Source organism: Arachis ipaensis, chromosome B4 (assembly GCF_059453495.1).
Source record: "Arachis ipaensis isolate K30076 ecotype BB chromosome B4, ASM5945349v1, whole genome shotgun sequence".
Taxonomy (NCBI): Eukaryota; Viridiplantae; Streptophyta; class Magnoliopsida; order Fabales; family Fabaceae; genus Arachis; species Arachis ipaensis.
Window position 1 is genome coordinate 466,528 of NC_142439.1, and position 15,529 is coordinate 482,056.

Sequence of the window (15,529 nt, forward strand, 5' to 3'; positions counted from 1 at the left end):
ATATGCCTCCAATAATAATCCACAGACACACACGCCTATAAAATGATCAACAAACAACTTGTTAACTTTCACTACGTCGATGCTCAATCATACACATCCACCACCAAAACATATAATAATGAATGAAACAACTCCAAACTTCAACCGATAAAAATTCTATTTGCCAAAAAAAAAAATATAGATTTAACTTAGGCGAGTTTTATGGTACTTTTTACTATAGTGCTTGAATTGCCTAATTTGCTTTTAAAAATAAAATGTTTAAAATAAAAAATAAAATATTTAAAATTTATTAAGTATTATCTATTTGCACTAATAAATCTCATTCATTTTGCACTAGTTTACATTCTCATCTTTATATTTAAAAAGATATCTAACTATATACACTAGTTTATTTTGTCATAAATACCATTTTTCTTTTGCTAAATACCTTGCAAGAGAACAACTTTATTTCTCTGTCAGTAAATAATTCTTTATTTAAACATTATATAAAAATTAATCACAACTAATTTTTTATTTATAATATTATTTAAATATTATCTAAAAAATCATAAATGTTTTTTATGTTAAATGTATTTAAGTAACAATAATGAATTTTTCTTAAATCAAATTTGTTTCTAGAGTCCAACTGAATCAATTTCGAAGCCAAAATTCTAAGTCTTTGAGGCCACAGTAGTTGACCTGTATTTTATTTTACAACAATATTAAAAAGATAAAAAAAATCAGAATTTATTTTATTTAGTATTTATTAATTATTGTAAATAAATATTAAATAAGATAAATTCTAATAACTAATACTTTTTTATTACTAAATATTTTTGTTTATTTTATTTCTTCTACTAATGTCACCTCAAAAGTATGCATTATCATTTTGAGGCCATATTGTATTTATCATGTTTGTTTTTTAACTGAAAAATGTTTTTCCTTTTTGATCGTGAAAGTATGCATTGTTGCCGTGGACGTTTGTGATGGAACAAAAGAGAAATAAATGTACAGCATAAAAATATATACATTATCGGTATAAGTATAAAACATGGAGGGAAACTTCTTTTCTGATTGGTAGACAGATTTTCCTTACCCATTTTTTTCTTTAAATTTTAATTTTTAGTGCAGGGAAATGGTCAATTGCATGTGTTGTATCTTCCATTTATTGGGTCAGTTGTGTGGAGTTCTCAACCATCAAGAAAATTTTGAAGAGAAATCAAGTGAGATAACATAAGATGAGAAGACACTACATCCAACTCAAAACCTTAAGGTAGTAAATTAAGATTTCGGGAAGGAATTAAGCAAGAGAACATAAGATGAGAAAACACCACATCCAACTCAAAACCTTAAGGTAGTAAGTTAATGAGTCTCTCATCTTATAAATTTCTCACTCTACCTTACTTTTTTTGATATGTGACTAACTTTAACACTTCTCACACTTACAACACCAACACCATTGATGGTAAAGCTAAGGAAAAATCAATTATATTGACGGTAAATAGATAAAAGAAAAGCTTATGTGCAAAATGTTCGGATCGCTGATGCTGGTTGCTCTTTTCATTGTCTTAGATTACTTTTATGGGAGCTACTTAAATAAAAACGTTTAAAACATCTTGTTTTAAAAATGTTTTTAAGTAATTAAAATTTAATACATATAATTAATTATATCTTAAATCAGTCTAAATTAATATTTTTTATAAAAAATAATTACAATATTTTTATTATAAAAAATGACTAGAATATTTTTTTGTATATATATATTAAGAATCTTAAATTCTAATATTTTTTTTTCTTTGTATTGTTATAGGGTTAGAGTTTAAAATTTTTAAAATTTAAAAAAATATATATAATAAAAATATTTTACTCATTTTCTATAATAAGATTATTATAGTTTTTTTATTAAAAAATTATTAATTTAAATCGGTTCAAGATTTAGTTTATCAATTTTTTGACTAAATCAATTTGTTTAATTTAATTTTGACAAAAATAATACAATTTAATCAATTATATGTATTAAATATTAGTTAATAACAAACATCTTTAAAAAAAAGATGTTTTAAGCATCTTTATCGGAGTATCTTCCTACTTTTATAACATCAATGTGTAAACAATAAAGAGCATGAATAAGATAAATAAGAAATTGATGTGAATTCATAGAGTAATAATAAGCTGCTTAAAAAATAAATCACACTCCAACTCTCTGCATTGCTGAAAATTGAAATGAATTTATTATATGACTAATTCTATAGCGTCTATCAATTTTTTTTCGATTTAGAATTTATTAATTTTTATATTTTTAAATTAAATACTAACTATTTAACTTTGTAAAATAATAAGATAGTTAAACAAGATTAAAGGGATAATACAAGACACGAAAAAAGCGTGGCCCAAAGGACTCAATGAAATTTCAAAGAAAATGATAATAATCAAGACTCAAACATGGCGTATGTAGGAATTTAAATATTCAACCTAGTTTGCTATTTTTTTCTTAACAAATACCAATATCATTAAACATTATTTCTTCATAACAAAAAAAGTAGTCATCATGGAATTGAAGTATAGACAAAACTATTTTTGAGGAAAAGTATAAGATGTGTTTAGAAAAAACTATTTTTGTAATTGATTTGATTTGATTTGAAATAAATTGAATTGAAAATGAACGATAGTATTTAGAATTAATGATGTAAAAAAATAATTGATTTGATTTAAAAAATAATATAATAATCTAAGCTAACATTTTTACTCTTGATTTATCACACAAATTTTTATAAGAATATTATGTGTATATCAAAATATTTTTATATAAATATATATGTTATTTAATTAATTTTTAATATATATTTTATATAAATAATTAATTTAATGACTAATTTTTTGTGTATATATAAAATAATTGTTTCTCATATAAAAAAAATTGGCGTGTTGATTTGATAAAATAACAAGCAGAGAGAGAGAGGGGCAAAAGTTACCGAAAAATTACACAGCTGGAATACAGATATAATAAAAGAGAAGTTGGCACATACCGGATTGTCATAACCTAATTGTGTTTACACACAAGCTTATTGACTACGACAGAGACTCATACCGGATTGCCATTATTATTTGTAAAACAAATTTAATTAGAGAAAAAAGATTAGTGTTGTTTAGTGCTTAAAATTAACACAACTCATTCTAGATTATGTTTGTGAATTTTTATTTCTTGAGGAAAAAGAGGTGGAGAAGATACTTAAGTGTGAAATGAACTAAAGCTTTATAGTTTAAAAACAGTTTTAAGTATATCAGGACTAAGGATGTCTTAGTGATTTTAACCATTCATCTCAATCATAAAACATATGTATGATTTAAACTTATTTTCCAATACATTATACACTTCCAAGTCCTTGCTCTCATACTCATAGTGATCTAAATCTTGATATTGTGCGGTTGGTACTTGGTCGAACCTTGCAAACTATACTAAAAACAACGTTAAGTATTATTGATGATGCTTTATATCAAAACTATGACTTTGGAAGGGAATGGAAGGGAAAAGAAGGGAAAGCTCATAAAAGGCTTGGCATCAAAGTTTTAATCCTGCTCTTTTTTGAAACTTGAAATTGCAAACATACGCTTAAAAGGGTTCATCTCTGCAGATGCTTCATTCCCTTTTCCTTTTCCTGTCCCTCCAAGCACACCACCCAGATGTTTCAACTGTTCCAGACAGAAGAACAAATGGGACGTTGCATAAGAGAGCGGAGTGTATTTAGAAAAATAATGGAAGAGTGAAGAAAGATATGTGTTAAAGAAGGAGGCATATATTACTCTCTATGTTAGCAATCAATTGAGCAGATAACTAGAGTAGTTCCACGATCATGCATGTCACCCTATAAATATAAATGTCATTGTACAGACGCTTAAAAGGAAAAGACACCTAGACGAAATTTTAATTGTTAATACTGCCATACATTAATGCAAATTTCAAGAATAATTACTCTTATTTACCAGTTAGCTTCACATCGAAGATAGTCTGCTGTCTCTGATGAGCGAAAAATTTCAGTGACTGAAACAACAGAAAGCACACCACTCTAAATGAAAAAAGGGAAAGAAGTCTTACTCCAAGTCTCTGCATTTCAAGAGATCTTTGCAAAGCTTTTCTTTTGGTTAGGAGAATTTTCGCTACCTTTTCTGAAGGCCGCCGATAGTTTTTACCACGGTAGATAATGATTGCATGGCCCTCTTTGAGTTTGTCAACTGAAACTAAGATTCCACCACTCTCAGTTTCCAGCATTTTCGCAGTGTAGATGACCCGACTGATTAGTCTCTGCTTGGTGAAGACCTTCACAACTTCTCTGTGAAAAATTCCACGCCTACCTGTATTTTTTGTTAGCATAAATTCTTAACGAAAAAATAATGAAGCTTTTCCAGCGAAATGAGACCGGTGTGGGTGAAATTTTGTTTACCAAGCACTAAGAAACCATGTTAAAGGATAGTCCAGCGTCCCATCCACCACTATCAAATACTAAGCATATATAGAAGCTAATCATGAAATTATTTTTCTTAAAAAAAAAGTTGGTGTAAGGGATGATTTTAGCTAAATTGAATTACAGCCCTTCCCAATTATATCGGGAGAGAGAACAACTAAAGCCTTATATGCATAATATCAATGACTTAAGTTCAACATAGATTGTCTTGAAACTTGCATATATTGAACAATAGATTGTCTATCAAACTTGCCTTCAATTCATTTTTGCAATAAGACTCTTCTCCCACAACTTCAGGATAGCAGCAGCTAAGCCTTGAAGTCTTCTGTTCCTTCCTTCATAGTTCATATTAAACACACAAAATGATTTAGTTGACTTTATGCATAAAGGGACAATCATGAAAGTAGTTCTGAGTATAGCCTTATTTTCTTTCTGTAAGCTAATATTGGTTGACAGCCAACTTATCATTTTCATATACATGTATTGATTTGATTCATAAATCTTCAATCAATTACTTCTTATTATACAGATACTGTTTTTCCATATATGAGTAATTAATCAAATAGCATCAAGAACTAATGTATTTAGTTGGTTCTATCTAAATTGACATCAATGAGGTGGCTTGATTAAGAATCCAAGTCATAAAATAGAACATAGCTTCTCACAGTGTTGAAGAATTTTCAAAGGAGAATCATTAATACTAGAAGATTCATACAATTACTACAAATATAATAGGAACTCCCTGCTTATATATAGCAATACTATAGCACATTCCCTTGAAATATTAGAAGTCGGTAATTACTTGTTAGTCAAGATTGCATACCAAAATCCTTGGCTCAGATTCTTCTTCTTTTTTATCCACGTGGCGCTTGCTGAGCCTCTTGTTTTTGGGCTTAGAGAGGTCAAGGATGTCGTGGGGTTGGAGAAATGTTGGGGTCTTTAAGGATTGGAATGGAATTGGGATGGTGCTGTTGTTTCTGAAATGCAAGAGTATGAATGTGTTGATGAGTTGAGAGATAGCTGAGGATGAAGCGAAAGGAAAAACATGATTCAGAGTTAACAAGTTTTCTCAGAATCTCCGTCTGTCCGTCGCAACTCACAAGAGTGGAATAGAAGTGAGCTCAATTGTATTATTTTTTTTGAGTCGCATATAACAATTATCTCGAAAGGATAATGAGGCACTCAAAAAAAAAACACCCAATTCGGCCTCAAATATTTTTTTTTTTGGACTAATTAGCCTCTGTGCCAAAAAACAATATTGATTTTTTTTGGCACAGGGGCCTCGTTGTCCTTTCGAGATAATTGTCAGGGTCGGATTGAGTTTTTTTTTGTCAAGGACCTCGGTGTCTTTCGAAGTAATTGTCAGGGGCTATTTTGGGTTTTTATCTTTTTTTTTTTTTGTTTACCAAAATTAGAGAAACTCAAATCCAAGACCTCTTAGATGAATATAAGAAGATTATGCCATTTGAGCTCTAATTTGTTGAAAACTCAATTGGTTAATTTGGTTTACCATAAATAATTTAGAACAAGTTTAATCACCCGTGCCATGCATGTGATAAGATTAAAATTATAATTTTAAGTTGTTATGTTAAATTTCATTTTAATTATAATAATTTAATTAATAAAAGAATAACTTGTATGCGTTGTTTTTCTTTTCTTAATATAGTGTTAATTGTATTAACTATAAAATAGTTATTTAATCTACTTTTTTCAATAAATCAGGCATATATACTCAATATGACCATAAATAATCTAGTAATACTTAAATCTACCAACAAAGTTTTATATGTTGGTTTACTGTGAAGTAAGAAAATATCAAAATCAGCTCAAAATGAAGAACAAATTAATAGAGAATCCTAATGCAGAAAGTTTTGTAATAAACAATAAATAATTTAAATCTGCTGATAACAATTCAATGCTATCCTTTGATACCTGCAAAATATATACATGAAACAACACTATATCAATGTTTGTATATAAAATTATATGATTAACGTAATTATAAAATTGTTTGTCAAGAGAATAAAATTATACGAATTTTTATGATAATTTTAATATTCTCAAACTATTAATGTACAATAAGAATTCATCTATTAGTTCCTAGAATTTCTAAATTTTTTTAAGTGATAGTAATAAATTTTAATAAATAAATGGATTTAGTAAGACATTTTGTTATTATCTTTTTATTACAGGCTCTCAAAAACTTCTCTATATACCACATTCATCGTGCAGTTATCTTCCAAGTGCCCATGATCTTGCAACAGCATTCGCAGACCATCTTTACTCGTTACCCTTGATAACGCAACATACAATTGACCATGGGTGAAACTGGCCTTGGAAGGTAAATTCCAACTTTCAATAGAGTTTGTCCCTGGGACTTATTTATTGTCATTGCAAATGACATGATAATTGGGAATTGTCTTCTTTGAAACCTGACCGGCAATATTTTATTATTTGGAATTAGATTCAGTCTTGGGATAAGAACAATATTTCCAGCTTTGTTACCAGTTAAAGTCTTGCATTCTATCACATGATTTCCCATTCTTCTAACTTGCATCCTCGTTCCATTGCACAAACCATTAGTTTGGTCTATATTCCACAGCAACATAACAGGAGTGCCAACCTTCAGAACCAACTTGTGTGGTGGTAGACGTGAACAATTTATTCCATTTAGAATCTCTGGCGAGAAAGCATCTAACTCAAATTCCATATTTTCCTCTTCAGCACACACAGAGTCTAAACTTAAGTAGACTCTTTTTTGTCCAAGTAACCCTGCAGTCATCTTGTTGTTGACATCAGTGACACAATTCAAAGTTGGTGCAAGAATTGCTCTATCCTTGAAATAATTTTCAACGGATAAATTGGATAACATATTTGGATACACGAAATCAATGAGGTCATCCAAAGCTGTCTCAGAGTTCTTAATCAAAATGTCAGATGGTATATGAACGATCGATTCACCATCTGTTGTATCACCAGCCAAACCATCACCAATTTTGAGTAGCCATTCTGCAAAATTTCTGAGTTCTTGTATGTTGTTGTTTTCACCTAGTGACAATCTCATGTTTTTTGTAAGCTTCAAAACCTTACAGTTATGCCACAAATATGAAGAATTAATAGAAGACTGAATTATATCTTGCCGTGAGCCTCTGGGAATCACAGGTAAAATTTGTCTAAAATCTCCTCCGAGAACAACAACTTTACTTCCAAATGGCAAATGAGCATTATACGAATCTGAACACCTTAAGATGTCTCTGAGGCATTTATCTAAAGCTTCGTAACAATACTTACTTATCATTGGAGCTTCATCCCGTATGATTAATTTGGCCTTGGATATTAACCTTGCAAGAGGACTTCCTTGTTTAATGCTACACAAAAAATTCTCATTTATGGCCAAAGGAATTTTAAACCTTGAATGTGCAGTTCTTCCATTAGACAACAAAAGTGCAGCAATCCCACTCGAAGCAACATTTAAAACTATACCTCCTTTAGACCTAATTGAGCATGATATAGTTGACCATAAGAATGTTTTTCCACAACCACCTTGACCGTATAAGAAGAAAAGTCCACCCATATTACTGCTAACAGCACCAATTATTTGATCGTATGCAAATTTCTGCTCATTAGTTAGCCTTTCTAAATACCCACTTAGTTCATTCGCAAGAGCATTAACGTCAAAGTTCAACTCTTCCATGATGATTCTGTCTTCTAAGCTAGACACCAAATTTTCTGAAGGATATGGCATTCCACAATATTCTTTCAATGACCTGCCATTTGACTGGAGCAAATCCTCAATTTTTGCAAGTACAATATCTTTTATTTAGATTTCTGACATGATCAAATCTGTATTTTTTCAATTTAAAATAACACAATTACTTGAAAAATTATTAAATTAATCTCTGGTAAAAAATGTTTGAAATGCATTGTTGAATGATAAATAACACTACTTGTTTTTGGTTTAAAAAAATGCTTCATTAGTAACATGTCCTTTTAAAAAATATTATTGTGATTAACATGAATATCAAAATCATTATAACATAAAAAAAAAAGGCACACAAACAACCGATGCAAATGCAAGTATTGGAAGCATGTGGATTTAGTTACGGTTTCTTAGATTAAGTAGATATGGTTTACAGCAATGAATCAAAATTTGTATTAAGAGGAGGAAGTAAAGCAAGTACGAAATTAATATATATATATAATCCAATTTTTAAGTAATGTTTTGTTATATTTTCTAAATATTATTAGAGAAAGAGAAAAAAGTTAAAGTGAACACCAATAAACAATTTGTCATATGTATGATAATTTTACTCCCAAAAAAGACATTATGTTAAAGAAATAACTCTAAAAATTTCTTATCCAATATTTTTGTTATAATTATATGATAAATTGAATTCTAACAGGGGAAAAAAATTATAATAGACTATAGTTACCTTTCATTTGCAGTAATCTTCTTTGTTCATATAGTACGTCATCGGAGAGAAAGTTCCAAGTCTTTTGCCAAACAAAATCTGGCCTACTCATGTTATTTGATGTTAATAAAACAACAAAAAGTCTCCTTAAAAAAGTTGCAGAGTGCCATGTTCCTGCTTCAGAAATTGCATCAATGAATTCTCTGTCATCCTGCAACAGTCCTAGAGCATAGCATGCATCTTTGAAGGAGTCATAAACGACACCATCAACTGTTCTTAGATCACTGAAACTCGTGCATCCCTTTTGAATGTTCAAAAGTAGCCTTAGATAGTAATCTTCTTTATTCATTAGTGGTATATGAGATATCCTTCCTATGACATAGCCTTGCTTTCTATGAGTCCGCATATGATGCTCTCCATTCCAAACAAATTTTGTTGGAAACTCAAAATAAGTCAGATTTTTTGCATCATTATGGGCTTCATTTGCTTTGAACCATCCAATCAACATAGATTCCTTGAAAAAAGAAGTCTCAACAACTGACTGAATTGTATCGGTATCTTTGTAGACAATTGGCATATCATCAGGAAGATGGAATGGTAATCTTATTACTGCTGGTTCCTTTATTTGAATAGGATAACCAAACAATCTCCATGCAGCTTCACATGCTGATATATATCTACAATCATAATAATTACGTATTTCATCTACCTGAGATTCGTTGCTTTGATAAAATGCAGCTGTCACCCTGTCATTACCCTTGTGAAGATACTTAAACAGGTATTTGATTGCTGAAGTTTGGCAAGTATACTCAACATTGATGTGACATCCAAATTTTAGAAGAAGACCGGGATTGTATGGAACTATGAAGGAATTGTCAACCTCTATATTTTTCTTTGATACAGTTCGCCCATCATCTCTTCTTTGATATCTTGGAAAGCCTGCTTCGTCAATAATTGTCCTATCTCGAAATGCCTTGGGAAAAAACTTTGAGCATTTACCATTGATCATGCATTGGCTCTTTCTATTTAAATGACCGTATGGACCATGAACCATATATTTCTCAACAGCAGCATACAATTTTGGATTTTCCCTCTTATCTGGAATCTCTGTCTTAATAACCTTGTCTATGTCATCAACAGTTCGTGGTTTTGATTCCGGATGCATGAATAAAAGACAATGGGCATGAGGTAGACCTCTCTTCTGAAACTCTATGGTTGGACAATCTGCAAATTTAAAAATATTAACTATAGATAATATAGATAGAGTAAATAAAAACTCGTAGGAAGATTAGTTATACTTACATCCAATAATCTTTCCAAAGAATGTTCCTCTCTTCAATTCCTTAATTAATTTATCAACCTTCAACTTGAATATTCTACATAAGATGTCTGGTCTATCCTCTGCATGGAATCCTTGGGGTGTTACCTCTCTTTTTATCTCATTCCATTCTAGATTACATGTCATAGTGATAAAGTAACTTGGATATCTAGCATATTTACATATTGCAAAAGCATCTTTGTAATTGTTGAACATGTTCCTTGGACCACCGGTAAAGCTCTTTGGGAGAATAATTCTTTGTCCAGTGTTAATGGCATTAGTTTCACCACGAACCATACACTCATGCAATTTCTTGAACTTGCCTAGCCTCAAGTTTGGTTGTTTCAATCGTAAGTATAAAAGCCGTTCTGACTCAACCATAGTGTAGGCATCTACTATGAATTGTTGCAGTAATCTTCTTGACCGCAAAAGCACCTGAGACTCGTTAGTCCTTCTCTGAAGTCTGTATGCAAAGAAGTCTCTCATGCTTATTGTTGATCTTTTCTCAGTTCTCCTGACATTTGGTCGAGAAGAAGTAGCTATATGTAATCTGTAACCATCCTCACCGTATGGAAACAATAAAGGATGTTGAAGAGCAAGGTACATTGGATGTGCTACTTCTATCCTCTGCAAGATTCTTGATTTTGTCTCAATTATTATATCCCTATTAACTCCGCTCTCGTCAATATCTCCAACTATCAGTGCAGCAACTTCAGATGCCGTTGGCAAATTATATGTCCTTGCATCAGTATTTCTTCTGGTTATTAACCGTAACTTAACATCAGCAGAGCCATCAATTTGGTATCTATCCCGTGCTGAACGAAATGCCTTTGCTAGGACATTATTTTCATCCATCATGATTTTCAAGGACGAAACAATTTTAGTTTCCATCAATTCTGCACTGATGTTTGACCTGTTAATGAATAAACAATATATGAGAACTTCAATTCATTTGTCAAGTTTCGAGAAGATCACATGAGAATTTAACTCCTCATAATATATTACTATAATCAGCATTTTAGATAAAGTTAGGAAACAGAAGAATTACACGCGTGAGTCGAACAATTACCTAAATGATTCCATGCGGTTTGTAATCTCATTCTCAGTATCATAAATGTATAGTTGGACAAATTTTGGTTTCTTACTTTCCAGTGGTAGTAAACTACCAATACGGTGATAATTTTGACATCCAATGCGAAAGATAGGAGGTGCACCACCTTTGTTTATCGAATGGTCAACTCTTCCTGCCATAGAAGTGAATGCAAACATTCCGTTGAAAGCCCTTATGTTTTTAAGAAAGTATATGCTTTTTTCGTCCGTTCCACTATGTAACTCTTGCAACGTTTGAGGTGAATGCTTCAAGAAAGGCAATTCAACCTTTCCTTCCAAACAACATAAACAAAATATAGGATTGGAGCTACGTCTTGACTTTTCCAAGCATTCATCTAGCCACATCAAGGCCTGACAGAGTGACAGTGTAGACATTGATATATGGGATCTCCAAAATCCAATGTATCTAAAGGATTTATAACATCAGTTAATTGTTGTCCAGAATTCAAGAGATTTTAAAATAAAAAAGAGAATACATCAATACCTTCTTCATCTATTGGGTTTAGACCATGGTACTCCTGTGATATTTCAATATCTTCTGGTTCATAATTGATATCATCAACGGCTTTTTTTCATTTTATACCAATTAATCAATTATAATTATATAACACGGGTGTAATTTCAATTTTATCTACGGATTATTTCCCGTAATAATATACAACATATTATTTACCGTGATAATTTGATTTGATTGATTTCTAATTATTTACGTACATAAATGATTAAAATATATAACATAAATATCGTAATTATTATAATTCTATGATATAATTATAATTAACATATTAACATATTTTATCATAATTAAATATTGATTTGATATAATTATAATAAAAATACTTTTCCAAAATAATATAATCTACTATTATTCATCAACTAATTATTTGGCAATAAACCTTAATATGATTTTTTACATTTCTGCTATGGGAAATAACTACTTAGATATACCAAATAATATGTAACATATTACTACTTGTATAAGTTAAGGCACAAAGACAGGATTTAATTAAGGTGATTGAAACTTTCACCAAATAGAATATAACCTCAATTGAATAAAAAAGGGTACTCGATTTTACATTAATTAGCTAGTCGAAGAAATAACATACTCATTCATTATTCATGTTTCATTATATTTTTTAAATAATATATAGAAAACATATATCCTGTGTATAAAAATGTGACTATTAGTAATTTTATTAATAAACCTTTTTTTAAACTATTACTAATTTCAATTTTAATAGAAAATCTGAGGAAATAATTTCGCTTGCCATAAATAATATACTAAAACTGTTAGTATGTTATCTTCTATATGGTTAATTAAATTTATCAATGATTTTCCTGTGTAAATCGTTATTACCCAGTTTTTAATAACTACTTAATATACAAAATTTGAAATTGGAAATTGTTATTACTAATTTAATTAACTGGTTAATTGAGTAATAATTGTTAAATTATTAATGTGCAAAATTATTGATTTACTCAATAGATTTCCATATATTATTTATATTTCAAGTAATAATTTAAAATTATATTATTTACCCAGTTAATAATACTATTATTAATAATTTTTTTTGCATTGATTTTTAAATCAATTATTAAATAATTATTTTTGTTAAGATAATTGTTTATAAATTATTTCAAATTATATTTTGTTAAGATATAATTATTTAGATTATTACTCATAGTACGGGTATAATTTTATTTTATACCAATTAATTAATTATAATTATATGACACGGGTGTAATTTCAATTTTATCCACCGATTATTGGCAAATAAATTGTCTTTAGGTCAACGATTTAATATATGTGTAGGTTCATTTTTTTGTCAAATATAATGAAAATACAAATAAAGAAATAAAGGATAAAAATAAACTTAATAATATCTGACACTACTTCATTTTATTAAATTATTTAAAAATAGCACATCCACAAAAAATAATCGTAATATATAAAGGCAATAATTTAAAATTCTATAATTATAATTTAATCAAATACTAATAGTAAAACCAAATTACCTAAACAATATTGAATCTATTCTAGTCCTTAGTCACGTATAGTATAGAATCATTCTTGTAACGACAACCAACTGAAATAACATCGTAAGTTTCAATATTTAGAATTCGTACAAAATCAGACCATCCTCTTGATGGATTGTAAATGATTGTGGCAAAAGACAATCGAACTGGAACATTAGACGATAAGAATAACTTAGAGTAACAACAAATAAAAAATTATCAAAAGAATAATATAATAGAATGAGTATATGAAAAATATTATAAAAAAATTATAAATTGTACCTTAAAAGGATCAACTTCAATAAAAAACGAAGAATACATTCTTATTCTATGAAGTAGTAAAAAAAAACACTAAAAATTAAATCTGTATATGAAAACTATATTTATATAAAATAATAGAAACTTAATTTATAATTTTTTTTCTTTCTTTCTTTTTAAAATAATTAAATTTGTTATATATTTTTTAATTTGATTTTGATATAATGTTAGATGAAAAATTTTATGCATCTGTTTAATTATGTATTGTAATTAAAATATTTTTTTATTATTATTTTTAAAAAGAAAAAATCTATTTTAAATTATTAAATTAATCAATTCGTTTTAAAATTTTATATGCAACATAGGTACATATAATAGAACAAAAGTAAGAAAAAAAACAAGTAATAAGGATGAATAAATTGAGAATAAAATAAAATATATAAAGTCATGAAGAGAATAAAATATTAGATTAATATCTAAACTATAATTGTGTGAATTAAAATTTTCAATTGAAAATATCAAAAAGAGAAACAATGAAATTGAAAAATACATACATAGAGTCATGGAGAGTTATATAAAAAATATGAAAAACTTGAAATTTACTTTTTGATGAAAAGAGGATGACCACTAAATAAGAAATAGAAAAAAAAAGTTGAAAATATAAAAATAAGAGGAGGGTTTAATGGAATAAAAGAGTGACGAAACAAGAACTAAATTTGATTAGGTTAAATAATGGTAAAAATGATAGAAAAATAAAAAAATAAATTTAAAGCTTTAGTCAATTAAATTTAATTTATTTGTAGTGAGGTTATTTAAAATTGAAAGTAAGATTACCTTATATATAACTATTTTTTAAACAAAAAAATTGAGAACATAGTGAGGCAAGTGCCCCGTCACTGTTGTGCCTAGGTCCGTTCCTGTCTACAAGCATAAAATTTCAAAAATAAATAACTCGGTGTCATAAAATTTAACTTGATTGGAAACAGAAAGCTTCATGCATATGCTTATGTATTTCTTTCACCTGGATAAACCTTGGTATCAGTGTCAATTTGCAGAGACTTTTGTCATTGAAGGTTGGAGGAGCAGCACCATCACTCCATCTTGGTGTTTTCTGCAGTTGATTCTTTGGAAACTGGAATGTCAACTTCTTCCTGGACTTGGGGAAATTGCAAAAGGAAAACTTTTATTAGATCACAGGAGCACATGCTCTCTGAAATCATGTCAAACGAGGAAAATAAATCACTAAAACTTTTACACTTACAGTTGTTGAATCAATAGATACGATTCCATGCAAATTCAAATGAACTCTCACTTTAACTTTTGCTCTTTCAGTTTTTGTACTTTAGAATGGACCAATCTGCATGCACTTGAGAGTCAGAGGACCAGTAAAAGGGGAAAAATGTAACAGAAACAAGGAAAAAAAACCTCAAATACAACTTACAGTATATGTACTGATCTTGACAGGTTTTTGCAGTTCACTCACATCACAATATTGTACACCAGGAGAAATGTTCCTGGCCTGTATGTCAATGCCTTAATCTTAGAATAGGATTGCCCTTGGGGAAAACAAGGCTACTTTGCTGATTATCTGATCCAAAACTTCCATTGACCTACACAGTTCAACCTACGAAGACCATGTCATACCGGAAGGAAAAGGGAAACTTAGTCTTGGTGTCTGAACAGTTTACTGCAGAGACCTAGCAAAAATAATTGCAAAAGTTTCTTTTTATAAAAGAAGAATAAGAAGATAAAACTCATTATCCCTAATGGCATGCAGGGTTTTAGCACTTCAGAGAATAATTTAAAAATATTTTTAAATTTCTTGCCTCTTTAAAAATTGGACATATGAGTTCTTCTGTGATTTTCGATGTGTTGACCTGTCCTTTCAATTTTTTAATAATTTGCGAAAAGAATTTTTAATATTTTTATTTTTTACTTTTTGTTCCTAAAAATGGTAATATTAGGGGTGTTCGCGG

The 15,529-nt window shown here is 29.3% G+C and overlaps 2 protein-coding genes and 1 long non-coding RNA gene across 3 annotated transcripts; all 3 read right to left on the reverse strand.

Annotated features, from left to right (window-relative positions):
• Positions 1–3,776: 3,776 nt before the first annotated feature.
• On the reverse strand, positions 3,777–5,547 carry LOC148566425 (uncharacterized). Its single transcript, XR_015881326.1, has 3 exons — positions 5,263–5,547; positions 4,693–4,774; positions 3,777–4,329 (listed from the first exon to the last, which is right to left on the reverse strand). It is a non-coding gene; the product is annotated as an uncharacterized LOC148566425 (long non-coding RNA).
• A 784-nt stretch (positions 5,548–6,331) lies between these two features.
• On the reverse strand, positions 6,332–8,133 carry LOC107635837 (uncharacterized). Its single transcript, XM_016339398.3, has 3 exons — positions 6,872–8,133; positions 6,630–6,731; positions 6,332–6,371 (listed from the first exon to the last, which is right to left on the reverse strand). The coding sequence occupies exons 1-3, from the start codon at positions 8,131–8,133 to the stop codon at positions 6,332–6,334; spliced, it is 1,404 nt and encodes a 467-aa protein (XP_016194884.3).
• On the reverse strand, positions 6,450–11,076 carry LOC148566426 (uncharacterized). The gene is made up of 3 exons (XM_088483282.1): positions 10,154–11,076; positions 8,873–10,075; positions 6,450–8,282 (listed from the first exon to the last, which is right to left on the reverse strand). The coding sequence occupies exons 1-3, from the start codon at positions 11,058–11,060 to the stop codon at positions 8,260–8,262; spliced, it is 2,133 nt and encodes a 710-aa protein (XP_088339408.1). The 5' UTR covers positions 11,061–11,076; the 3' UTR covers positions 6,450–8,259.
• Positions 11,077–15,529: the final 4,453 nt, after the last annotated feature.

Coding starts and splice junctions, on each gene's coding strand:
- LOC107635837 (XM_016339398.3), bottom strand. CDS start 8,133: ATGGAAGAGTTGAACTTTGACGTTAATGCTCTTGCGAATGAACTAAGT. Junction 6,732..6,871: donor AATAAAATATTGCCGGTCAG/GTTTCAAAGAAG, acceptor TGCGTTATCAAG/GGTAACGAGTAAAGATGGTC. Junction 6,372..6,629: donor AGAGAAGTTTTTGAGAGCCT/GTAATAAAAAGA, acceptor TATATTTTGCAG/GTATCAAAGGATAGCATTGA.
- LOC148566426 (XM_088483282.1), bottom strand. CDS start 11,060: ATGGAAACTAAAATTGTTTCGTCCTTGAAAATCATGATGGATGAAAAT. Junction 10,076..10,153: donor CTTTGGAAAGATTATTGGAT/GTAAGTATAACT, acceptor TTAAATTTGCAG/ATTGTCCAACCATAGAGTTT. Junction 8,283..8,872: donor AAGATTACTGCAAATGAAAG/GTAACTATAGTC, acceptor GAAAAAATACAG/ATTTGATCATGTCAGAAATC.